Source organism: Ixodes scapularis, unplaced genomic scaffold (genome assembly GCF_016920785.2).
Source record: "Ixodes scapularis isolate PalLabHiFi unplaced genomic scaffold, ASM1692078v2 ptg000044l_1__unscaffolded, whole genome shotgun sequence".
Classification (NCBI taxonomy): domain Eukaryota; kingdom Metazoa; phylum Arthropoda; class Arachnida; order Ixodida; family Ixodidae; genus Ixodes; species Ixodes scapularis.
The window spans coordinates 398,703-410,920 of NW_024609897.1; the positions used below are offsets into that span (position 1 = coordinate 398,703).

At 42.1% G+C, this 12,218-nt stretch overlaps 1 protein-coding gene across 1 annotated transcript in view; it reads left to right on the top strand.

Annotated features, from left to right (window-relative positions):
* The first annotated feature begins 346 nt into the window (after positions 1–346).
* Positions 347–12,218, top strand: part of LOC115317540 (sodium-coupled monocarboxylate transporter 1) — a 141,413-nt gene continuing 129,541 nt past the window's right edge. Inside the window, exon 1 of the mRNA XM_040218554.1 lies at positions 347–685. Within this exon, the coding sequence (XP_040074488.1) occupies positions 347–685 (339 nt within the window). The remainder of the gene's footprint in view (positions 686–12,218) is intronic.

Below are 12,218 nucleotides of genomic sequence, written 5' to 3' on the forward strand. Positions count from 1 at the left end.
ATCACTATCACAAAGAGGCAGGAACTTACGTGAGACGTTAAGATTTTTTTTTGAACACGATTGAATATACCCCTGTTTGTTGCCAGCTTGTGCTCAGTAACACTGCAACTGAACAAGAAAACGCAACCACCGCCAGTACGAAGAAACAAAAAGCATTCTCAACGAAAGCTAGAGTCACAAACTTGGTTCGCAGAGTCTCCAGCAGTCACCTGCAAATCAACGCAAGTCGGGGATTGTGACAAGATCAGCGGGCTCGTCTTGTCCCCAGCCGTTCCACCTGCACATCTTTTCGCCTCGAGGTTTTGTCAAAGACGTCTGAAGCTCCCCGCGCCAGTCAAGCAGTGATATGGGTGCAGCGGTTCACGTGGCTGAGTATGTGGTTTTCGCAGTGCTGATGATTTTGAACCTCGCCGTCGGTTTGATATTTGCGTTCCGAGGTCGCGCCCTGAACTCGAACACAGACGAGACGTTTCTGGGAAGTCGGACTCTGGGCATCCTTCCCCTGTCCATGTCCATCCTCGCATCGTTGGTAACTGCGATCGGTCTAGTGGGCTTGACGGCGCACTTCTACACTCACGGACTGCACTTTCTCTGGGTAACCATACCCGCCTTAATCTTGATCCCGTTCATCTCCAGAGTGATTGTTCCGGTCATCTACAAACTTGGAGTAACTTCCGTATTTGAGGTGAGGCTTCATCACTCTTTTTGACGCGATCATGTTACGTATCTTTGAGAGAAGGTGCATGATCTCTCGCGATCCCTTGCAATCATTCACTCCAGTTTAGTGGTCAAAGCATTTTTACACAGTGCCGTGCGGTGAACAGGAGCTTATATTAACTAAGGTGAAACGTATTAATTTGTTCATGCTTTAATTGGTGAGGTCAGTGCAAGAGTGAAATACTGATATGTTCAGAATTCTAAATACAGGCAGCGAGCTTATTGTACGCATTAATACATTGGGCGAAAATTGGGAGTTTGAAAGGATCAGTCAAGCAGCAACTCTGATTTAAATATAAAGGCTTTGTACATTTTATGTAAGATAGGCTCAGATAACTTTATATTTTAAGTTTGTATCTCATGGTATCATAAAATACATAAAATAGCGTAATCATCTCATACATTGCCTTAAAGTTGGTGACACAATCGGCTACGTGTAACTGTTGCATATCAATCAAAATAGCATTAAAAAAAAGACTACTATATTATATTCTTCTGACCGGTACATGTCTCTCAGACAAAACTGGGGTTATTAATGCTTAGCAAAATAATAAATTTAAGAAGTGTGTTTTTTACTACCGACTTTAAGTGTTACATAATTGTTTTCAGGAACCAAATTTTCTTTAAAAAATTGCATACATTTTCCACTAAACTATTAGTTCGGGTTGGATCCCAGGTATATACCCGGCCATGTACTTAAAAAGGCGATCAACAGTACACTTAAAGATTAATTTTTGTTTTCAAATTCGACAGAATTTAGAGCGTCTCCTTTTATTCTTGGCTCTATTTGTCGTTCAGCATAATTATTTTCTACTTTATGCAAAGGCCTGTTAAGTATTCTCTCAACGTAAAAAGAAAGATTAAATTAGATGATTTAGATTCAAATATATTGTTTAGATGAAATCAGTCTTGCTTTGCAACCCATGCAATAAACAGTTTGGCCATTCTTTAAAATCTAGCAAAGATTATAGGAATATTTGGAAAGTGATACGACATCGAAAAATTTTAAAAACCTAAAAACACAATATATATCCGCCTGCCCTGATTTATCTACGCTAACGCTATCATTACCAAAGCTGCCTACTAGGGAAGTACACCTTCATAAAAGCGTTGATTAGTGTCCCAAATGCTTTTGACTTTTACAAAGTGTATGAACCCTAGTAAAAAAATCTTAAATGTGTAATACACTTTTGGTCCAATAAACGCATATGATTAAATAATATCATATATTAACATATAAGAACCGCACGAGAGTCATAAGAATTTCTAAGAAACTGGTATAACGTTTCTTATAATTTCGTGTACACTCTTATTTCGTGCTTATATGTTCTTATAAGGTTCCTATAAGGTCCATTATGATCTTATTTCATTATATGCGTTTACTGTACCAGATATGTCTTATGCATTTAAAATATTTTACTAGTGAAATGCTATTGAATATGTATTCTACTGCTTTACAACATGTGCTGCTGAACGGAATGGGTCAATAATTGCTGAGGCTAATTTTATAGCCTCGCTTATAAAACAGGATTGCTTTTTCACATTTTTTATCCCGTGGTATTATTATTCTTTTTTACTAAGCCCGGAGTGAAATATTATCGCCAGGTTGCGAAGAAGAAAATTATTTAAGGCGCTATTTTAGAAACACATAAGGAACCTCGTCCTTTACTATTATCAATGTTTATTTGTTATGACCCCAAACAACAGATATTTATTAATGAGAGTAAAAAAACACAAAACTTTAGCACTGTGACGGATGAATTCCTATTGACGCCGATGAAAAAAAATATGGATTACAATGACAATTCTTCTTGGATGAAAGTTTGAATTATATTGCTTAATTACTTGAAAAGAAAGCAATTGACCATTGCTTGAAAAAGTTACCGTTAATCTTTGGATTAGTTCACATTTTCAAAACGACGTATCTTTGTGCCGGTTTGAAAACAGGTCTTTCTCAATGTCTATTAGGGAGTTTCAAGGAACCATTTTTGTGCATACGATACGGGACGACGGGCCCTCCTGCACGAACTGCGAATACGCGAGTCTTCTGTGGCAGCGCATGCGCAGTTCGTTCCGGAGGGCCCACCGTACCGTATCGGATGTGCAAAAACGCTTCCCTAAAACTCTCTATTATCGAATTAGAAAATACTTATTTTGTCAATCCACCATTTTCGGAGTAGTATACTTCTGTAGAACACTTGGTTTGAGAATTCCTTAGTAGGAAATCAGTACAAATAACAAAACGCGCGATTAGAAAGGAAAAAAACAGGAACGGATACAAGTAATTTTAGTAGTTGCAAAGGCAATCAGATTCAACTTGCGATTACTTTCTTATACATGTAATCGAAAGAATACAAAATTACTCCAACACGTTATCGGCTACGAGCAATTTTATTAATTGTAATGAGTATACCGTACAAGTGTGTGCACAACCGTACTACAGAAAACTGGGACTGTATGAATAGCTCTATTTTGGGGGCTAGCCCAAGCCTTCCTAGTAGAATATTTCCGGAGAGTAGGTTTTACGATTACATTAATGACTGCACATTTCCTCTTAGCTTAATTATACGGGTACTATAAATGAAATGCTGAAAAAAATGCTAATTAGTATATGTTTTAGAATTAATGCATAGGAAAGTTTCAGGCGTTGTAAGGCGCGAGCGGTCTGTGAAATGTACGCGTAGAAAGTCTGGAAAGTTAACGAGCGCCTCTGCTGCACTTGCTTATTTTGGTTTTGGGATTTGCTTTTGTCGCTTTTCATAATAAGTTGTTTTCCATTAGGTCTGAGGCTCCACTCGTCCCCGCTACCAAACCTTAAACATAAAAGGTATCGAGAGGAATAGCACTATATTTTATACTTGCCCAAGCGCGCAGTTATGGGTCTAAAATCTACACGTATGTGGGACTCTTAATTGTAGGCCTTATCTGTCCTGACGTTTTGCGCTGGAGCGTTTTGGTGTGCAGACGCTTCGTTTGTAGGCCGTTTATGTCCTGATTTCATGGGCTAGAAAGTTTTAGGGTGCAGAGGCTTCGTTGTAGGTCACCTATGGCTAGATTTTACGTGTTAGAACGGCTCTAGTGTGCGGGCGTTTCGTTGTAGGATATTTACGTACGAATTTATGTGATAGAACGTTTCGATGTGCAGACATATTTGGCGTACAAGCACTAGGTTGTAGGAACGTTTTGGTATACGTGTATTTCGATAAACGCGACGAGCAGTTGTTTGTTACGTATTCCGGTATATTCCACTGGCCAGCCGTAAAGGCCTGTTCACAAACTTGCGACTTCTTAAACTGAGTGCCTTAAAAGCTCTTAAAATTTTTAACGACGAGAGAACACTGAAAAGCATAGATTGAAGAGAGGTTCCATCTCAAACCATAGAGAGAGTTTGAAATTTAGTGGCGGACACCTCCTCGCGGCAATCGGTCACAAGTGCGCATGCGCTGCGTTTTTGCGTGGCGAGGAGGAAAACAGGAGGTAAGGCGGAGACGTTCGCAGACTATCGACGATTTCGCCACATCCTCCCAGCTCGTATTGCAAACGCGGCGTATAAATCCCCTGACCCCAATCGAGCAGTTGAAAACTCTATGTAACTCTATGAAGTACACTTTGGCATGCTTGCGCCATCTACGCGGTGACCCTGGAATTGCTTTTCACTAGAGCGAACTCTTGCGGTATTTGCGAGGTCAAATCTTTTTTTAGTGAGAAACCCAACTTCTAACATTTTCTCATTATTTCTGCGTCATTCTCGACCGCGGTTCTACGACTGACTGCATATTTCTTATTCTCTCTCTCTCTCTCTCTCAAAAAAAGTCTTTTGACAAGGTTTCTTACGTGCTGCTTCTTCATTGACATGACAACCTTAACATTGATCCAAGCGTTTTCACTTCTCATTAACAAACGGACTCCAATTTTTTCATACTAATGGGACTAGTTCCTCACTAATTCCTCATCCACACCTGTTAGCTCCCGCGTTGCACAGAGTTCGGTGCTCAGTCCACTTCTATTTATTATTTCTTCTTCGTCTATCAGCCTTTTTGCTGACGACTGTGTTATTTAGAAAGAAAATGCTAATGACTCCTGAATTTCTGCTCTTAAAGCTGATATCAACAACTTCAATCATTGGTGCGATGTCTACCAAACGGAACTTAACATCCCTAAATGTAAATCCATGAGAGTGTCTCGTCAAACTAGCACGTGACCTTCCTACTTCATTAATAACTTTCTCCTCACTACTGTACCCTAGTATAAAAATATCGGTGTTCATATACACAAAGATCACTTCTCGAATATTCATGTCGACTACATTGCTAATAGTGCTAATTAATTGTAGGGTTATATCAAACGAAATGTTTTGCTTCCCCCAATTTTAATCAATGTTCTTTATAAAACTCTAGTTCGCACCGAACTTGAATATTACACTTCTAACTGGGACCCCGGTATCACCCTCTCATCTGCAGTAGAATCAATTGAAAATCGCTCCGCTCGATTTAGTGTTCCCAACTAATACCGCACATCTAGCGTCACCAGCAAGAAAGCATCCCTGTTGTTGCTTAATCTCTCACTTCGTAGAAAAAATATCTAGTTTAAGTTTGTTCCACAATATTTATCACTGTATCCCAACACTTCGTCCTGCGCTATTCTCCGAACCATCTAACAAATCTTCACGTATTGATCACGAACCAAAGTTTGGAATCCCCCGCTTTATTACGTCCCCTTGCAATGCTTATTTTTTGCCGAAAATGTGCGTAGACTCCACTCGCCTTCCCAAAGCCATTGTGGCCATTACTGACAGTGATGATTTTAGAGTTTCTATTACCAAATGTTTACATGATGTTTAGTTATGTCTGTATATTTTTTTTGCCCTGTTACTGTTTCTAACATGTTGCTGTATATTAATCACACTCCTCTCTGCAATTTCCTTGGGCCCTGAGAGAAAAATAAATGAATTTAAAAACGAGATCAGAAAAATATCGTTTATAACATTGACCAATGTTTTCCAAGCCAAGAAAGAAAAAATAATATGCGAAAGAACTTGTAAATATGAGGGACCACCACGTGTTCCACTGCTCCCCGATAGTGGCACCTTAAAGGGGCGGTGCAACAATTTTCGGACTTCGGTCAAAGATTTCTGGAAGTTGCCCCCTGACACTTCTGAAGTAAAGAACAGTAAACCGATTTCGTCTGCGTGTCCTAGTTGTTGCGTAAAAAAAAGATAAAGATTGGCATTTCGGGCACCCCTCAACTCACTCCCAGTCTTCAGGGTCACACCTGGTCGCACTCCCAGTGACGTCATTCGGAGTGCCGTGTAGCTTCCCGTGTGCTATCTCGGAGGACGCTCCCCCTCCCTCTCTCTGCGCACATTAGCGGGCGCTATGCTGCAGCTTAGAGCCGAGCGAGGTCAAGTAAACTTTCCGTCGTAGTTCCTTCGGCTGCCACTTGGGGCTGCAGGTGGGGGAAAAAGCTCGACTTTTGCTTTGCGATTATGCAGCGGAATCGCGACATTTTTAATAAAGGAAGTGTTTTCTCTATCCTCTGGGATACGATAAACAACGTAAAAATGACGAGATGCAAATTGTTTTAATCATAAAATCGTTGCACCGCCCCTTTAAAGGACACATACAAAGGAAAAAAACATTTTTTTTAGACAGCTTAGATGGAAAAAGGATGTCATAAAACGATTTTACAACGAAGAAAAAAAATGTTTAGAGCTATATTTACGGCGCTATACGAATTTGTAGTTGGCGCTCGCGGGAGCCGCCGCTGGTCACGTGGTAGGCCCGCGCGCCGCCGCGCTGCGTCGCCGCCGCACGCTGAGCGTTGTGCGAACGCCGCTTCAACGCGTTTCTCCACGCCGCCGTCGCCGCCGCCGCACAAGTTCGTCTGCTTCGGGGCGCCGCCGCCGTCGTCTGGCCGGCGCACAGGTCTATCACGTCTGCTTGCGCTTTTTCAGGAGTTTCCTTCGGGCTCTTAAAGTTACTTATTCATCTTAGTTTTTTGTTATACTTCAAACAAAGATGAATAAATTACTTTTAGAGGCCATAGGAAGCTTCCGAAAGAACGCAAGCACCACGTGATAAATAAAGACCAGTCACGTGATAAACACGGACCACTTTTCCGCGGTGCCCGCGGGCGCCAACTAAAAATTCGTTTTGCGCCGTAAATATAGCTCTAAAATTTTTTTTTCTTCGTTGTAAAATCGTTTTATGGCGTCCTTTTTCCATCTAAGCCGTTAAAAAAAATTTTTTTTTTCCTTTGCATGTGTCCTTTAAGAGGTTTCAAGGCAGAGCCATTGTTTCAACGTACTCGGTGCTAAGAAGTCGCAAATTTTTGAATGGGGCTTTAGCGTTATATAACACATTCCATTGGAATAATTAATTGATTTCACATTGTTTGCACGTTCCTATTTTTATAATTACAAAGTAATATAATAATTTAAAAAACACAGCAAGTGGTTATTCTTTCAGTGCTGAAATACTCACAGATAAAAAAACGAGAAACCTCACTATTTATTACAGGGCGCGTTTGCTCGAAGCTGGTTAACTTTCACCCCGGTAAAAAGTTAACCGCATTTTCCTACGGGGAAAGGGGGGGGGGGGGGGGGGGGTTTGGGTCACGTGACCGACAGAGAAACGACGGTGGGGAAATTCGCCGGAAATTCCAAAGCGAGCGTCACTCGTTTTGGAACTAATATGTCGCAGTAGCTGCAATATTGGGCGTGTTAATCAGCAATGAATGGTGCAGGAGGCTTTCGCTTTGACCTACTTCAGTTAAATCGCAAAGCACGAGCGATGACTTCCCCACATGTTTTAGACAGTATTTCGATTTTGGCCATTATTAAGCCTAAATGAACGTGTTAATTCTCGGCATGTCAACGTCTTTGAAATACTTTAGTGGATTACCTTGACCCAATCGGCCGGGTATTAATAGCACGCAGCAGCAGACAACGTCTCGATAGACATTTTGCTAAATTTCCCAAGCACCAAGGTTCACGCTCCGAGTCTAGTTACATGCGTTACATGTGTTGGCCTCTGCAGTAGCTTAGCCTTTTGTATATTCCCAAAACCTGGCAGTTCGACGACGGAGCCATAGAGTGCCCGGTCGCAGATTTGGAGCGCGAAGATCTGGCAGCACAGAGCTTTTCTCGGGGAACCTGGACGTCAGCGCGTAGTTTTTGCAGCGGCGAAGACTCGAAACATGGTTTCCAATCCCGGCGAGAAAAGAAGCGGTAGCGCGAGGAATGCGAGGAGCACGAGCAGACATTCCACCGCTTTTAAGAAGAGTGTTTCGGCGTCTTGCCGGAGCGGGGTGCCTGTCCCGTGCCTATCTTCTCATGCATTGTCTGCCGCTCTACCTTTTCAATTTCGGCGGCCGCTTCTCGTGGTGATCTGCCAGACTTTGTCAGTATTGGTGACGTGCACGATCGAAATCGTCGCTGTAGTCGGCCTCCCCCGATTTGCCGAATGCTGATAATAACGTCAGCAAAGGTTTTACCATTGACAGAACAAAGAGTAATTTAAGAACATCGATGTTGGCAGTGTTGGTGAGCGCAATGATTTCAAGCTTCCACTATGGTAATTACAAACGCCATCGAACTTGTTCGAAAGGTAATGACGTCACGAGAGGAAACCATAGGAGGGCGCCACCAAAACATCTCGCCGCTAATAGAGGAGGCTATGGCAGAAAAAACTGTTCTAAAGCAAAATCCTAAAACAAATTTGCCTTGTAGGCGCGTTCGTGAAAGCCTTATTATGATGCATTATTTCGAATCTTTTATACGGGGAAGTCCAGCGCGTGCTGCGCGTAGAATAACACTTTCAGTATTCTACTCGATGCGTGGGTAATTAAGTAATAGGTATATTTTCACTGGAGCCGATTATACGGTTTTCAATTTATGGTGGTAGAATATACAGTTTTTACATGCTGACCAACCATGCTGCCGATGTACCGCCCACCTTTCACTGGTCACTTGTTTCATCGTAACAAGGACTGAATTTCGTCGTCCTCTTTCGAACTTGAAAACAATTTAATGAGGCTTGTCTTCACTTCAGACAGCCGACATTTAGAAATTTTTAAAACAAGGGTTAATTCAGTTTCAACTTACCCAAAATCTGTACCACGAGCAACAAGGGGTGTTTTATAGCGCAGCTCTTAGGCGCCGGTTTCCGGCTTGAGCGGCGTCGCCGTTGGCGTCGGCATCGCTGTCGACGAAACCGCGCGTTGCATGCAACTCGCATGCAACGCACACGCAAAGCTTGTATGCAACGTGTTGCATGCAAGCGGCGAAACCGCCCGTTGCATGGAACGGCGTAACCGCGCGTTGCATTATGGGAGTTCACCGTAATGACGTCACAAGGGTTACCTCCGTGAGGGTTACGAGGGCTACTCTCACGAGGGTTACGAGCGTTACTCTCACAAGGGTTGCGAGGGTTAGTTACCCTAAACAGAGTAACCCTCACGAGAGTTACTCTCACGGGGGTCACGAGGGATATGAGAGTTGCCCTGAGGTCACGTGACCAATTCCCCCCCCCCCCCCCTGAGGTCACGTAACCTCAGGGAATCATCTATCCCTCAGTACCTTTCCATCGTCCTCCTCAAGAGCTGCGCTCTAATCCGGCGTTACAGGGTTTTCATTTTTTAAGCTCAAATGTATGCCACGCAGCGTCGTGAAAACCCGGTAGCGCGCGTTGGTGGGTACCCCCGTCTCAGAAACTTTTCTACGAAAGCCACTTACTATCGCTACAGGCAGTAGGTGACACCAGCTACCACCCTATAATAAAACACGGAGCTATCGCTCATCTAGCCCTCGGCAAACTTGGCTAGGTACTTGTAGGTACCTAGTAAGGGGGGTTGGGGGGGGGGGGGGGGGCGGTTATCTTTTTACCGCGGTTAAAGTTAACCCAAATGAAAACTTTCTCAACTCATTTTATGATTACGATCATATAGCCCGCGTACTTACCGTGCATCTTTTCCACTGATGAAGGTTATGTTATCTCGACCTTTGATTGGCTATGTACGTTTGTTCACTTGGTTTTTCCTTTTTTACTGTGTGTACCAAAGTGAAGACCACTGTGGTTATTTTGGAGGCATTAAATAAAGAGTTAACAATATTAATATTGTTATTAGTATTGTTGATAAGGAAGTGGTTCAGGAATGCGCAAGAAAACTGAGGCCTACCATGTCCTCATGTCACAACGGAAGTTCAGCAACACTCGTAAAAGCATTTCACGAAATTTTCACACCCATCCTCTATAATATTTTTGACAACTCCTAAAAGCAGGAGTGTTTTCTAACATTTGGAGAAAGTCAGTCGTTGTCCCAGTCTACAAGTCTGGAGGTCGTACCCTGCGTCAAACTACAGGCGAGATTCTCTGCTATGTACATTTTCGAAGCTTTTCAATATGGCAGTTCACAAAACATTGTCATTTCGTTAAAAAATGTATTACGTTCCAAACGACACGGATTTGTATCAGGACGCTCGACAACAAAAAATTTGATTTCATGTGTGTCCATTGCATCCAAAGCTGTGTGCTGCAGAGGCCAGCTTGACGTAGTCTACTTTGATCTGAGTAAGGGCTTTGATGCGGTTGACCATGGCATTCTTTTATCATAAATTCGTGGTATTAGTGTTCGTGGAGGGAAACACGACTGGTTTCAGAATTTTTTGTCTAACAGAACATGTGTTGCTCGTGCGAACGGCGGGTATTCATTTATGTACAAGGCACCGTCTGGGGTACCTCAGGGATCAGTTCTGGGCCCGCTTCTTTTCCATTTTTGTGAATGATGTGTGTAAGCAAATTATAAGTTCTTCGTTTTTGCAATATGCTAATGATATTAAGATGTTTAAGGAGATTAAACTATCTCAGATTGCAAATATCTACAAGAGGACAAACTAATTCAACAAATGGTGTTCACTGAACGGTCTTCTACAAAACAGCTCGAAAACCAAGGTCATGCCCTATAGTCGCAAAACGCATACAACGTGTTTCCGCTACAGTGTTGGCTCAGACGTATTGTGCCGTGCTAGTGAAATGCGGGACTTGGAAGTGCTTTCTGACTTCTTGAGATTTGATAGCCATGTGGCTTGTATACGTACCTGCGCCTTGCGCGCGCTCGGTCTTGTCTGTTGAACGATTAGAGTATTTGAAACCCTGCTATATTTGTAACCCAGTTCCGCTCTTTGACAAGATCTCAACTCGAACACGCATCTCCTATATGGAATGATAGTTGTAAAACTACCCTCCTAAAGCTGGAGAGAGTGCAAAACAAATTTTTATATATTTATCGATATCGATATCTGCGCGATGAAACATCTCTATCACAGATTAACAGTGTATTGGATGTACTAGCTAGATATATCAGCAGCTAATACACCGTCAAGAAAAGGCAGATCTGGTTCTGCTTTTCAAGTTGTTTCATAGCATGGTCGACTGTTAAGAACTGCTCTCAAACATTTTGTTGCGAGTTCCTCGGACAGCGACCCGTTTGACAACGTCTTTTTACTCTCCTCGGACGTTAAACATCTTAGACCCCATGTTTCGTATGCGTCGGGCATATAATAGCATTGCAAGTCATCTTGATATTTTTTTGTGACTGAACTTGTCAGATCTCTGAGTCTTGTATGAGTCTCGCGGAAACTGTCGTGATTGTGATGTTATTTTCTAATATTTTAATAAGGTGCATTTGTTTTAGTGCTAGTGTTCTACCCTGTGTTTGGACCCTGTGTTTTGTTTTTTGCTTGTTCTGTAAATCGTATCTTTGTGTCAGCATGCGCTGCACGTATCATGTCTTTTACTCCATGCTTTCAGTTTTTTTTTTTTCTCCCCACTTTTTTGTAGTGTGTAAATTTCGGTGTGCCAGTACCAAAACCGCATGGTCGTTCCTGGACACCCAATAAAAATTATTCTTGAGTCTTGATTATTATTATTATTATTATTATTATTATTATTATTATATTATTATTATTATTATTATCATTATTATTATTATTATTATTATTATTATTATTATTATTATTATTACACTCGTAAGACACATAACATTGTATTCCCATATGTTATTCAGACAGACCTTTTGGAACGTATGAACAGAATCAAAGATCTTGGCGTGGTGTTTGACAGCACCTTACACTTCTCCAGTCATGTGGATCACATCGTGAACGCAGCTCTACGCACGCTCGGGAGTGCGTGCCGCATCACTAAAGAGTTTATTAACCCCTGCACATTTCTTATACTCTACAGTGCATTGTGTCGACCACAGCTTGAATACGCTTCTGTTGTATGGAATGGAATTTGTGCCACAAATTCCTCGAAAATAGAACGGGTTCAGAACAAGTTTCTTTCCATCTATAGACATCGTTGCTCAGCGCGCATTGTGCCCACCACTACTGATGTCCCTGTCCCTGTTCAGCGTAGCGTGGCACTACCTACCCTGCTTCGTAGGAGAGAACTTGCCGATATCTTATTTTTATACAAACTTGTCCACGCCATCACTGATTGCAC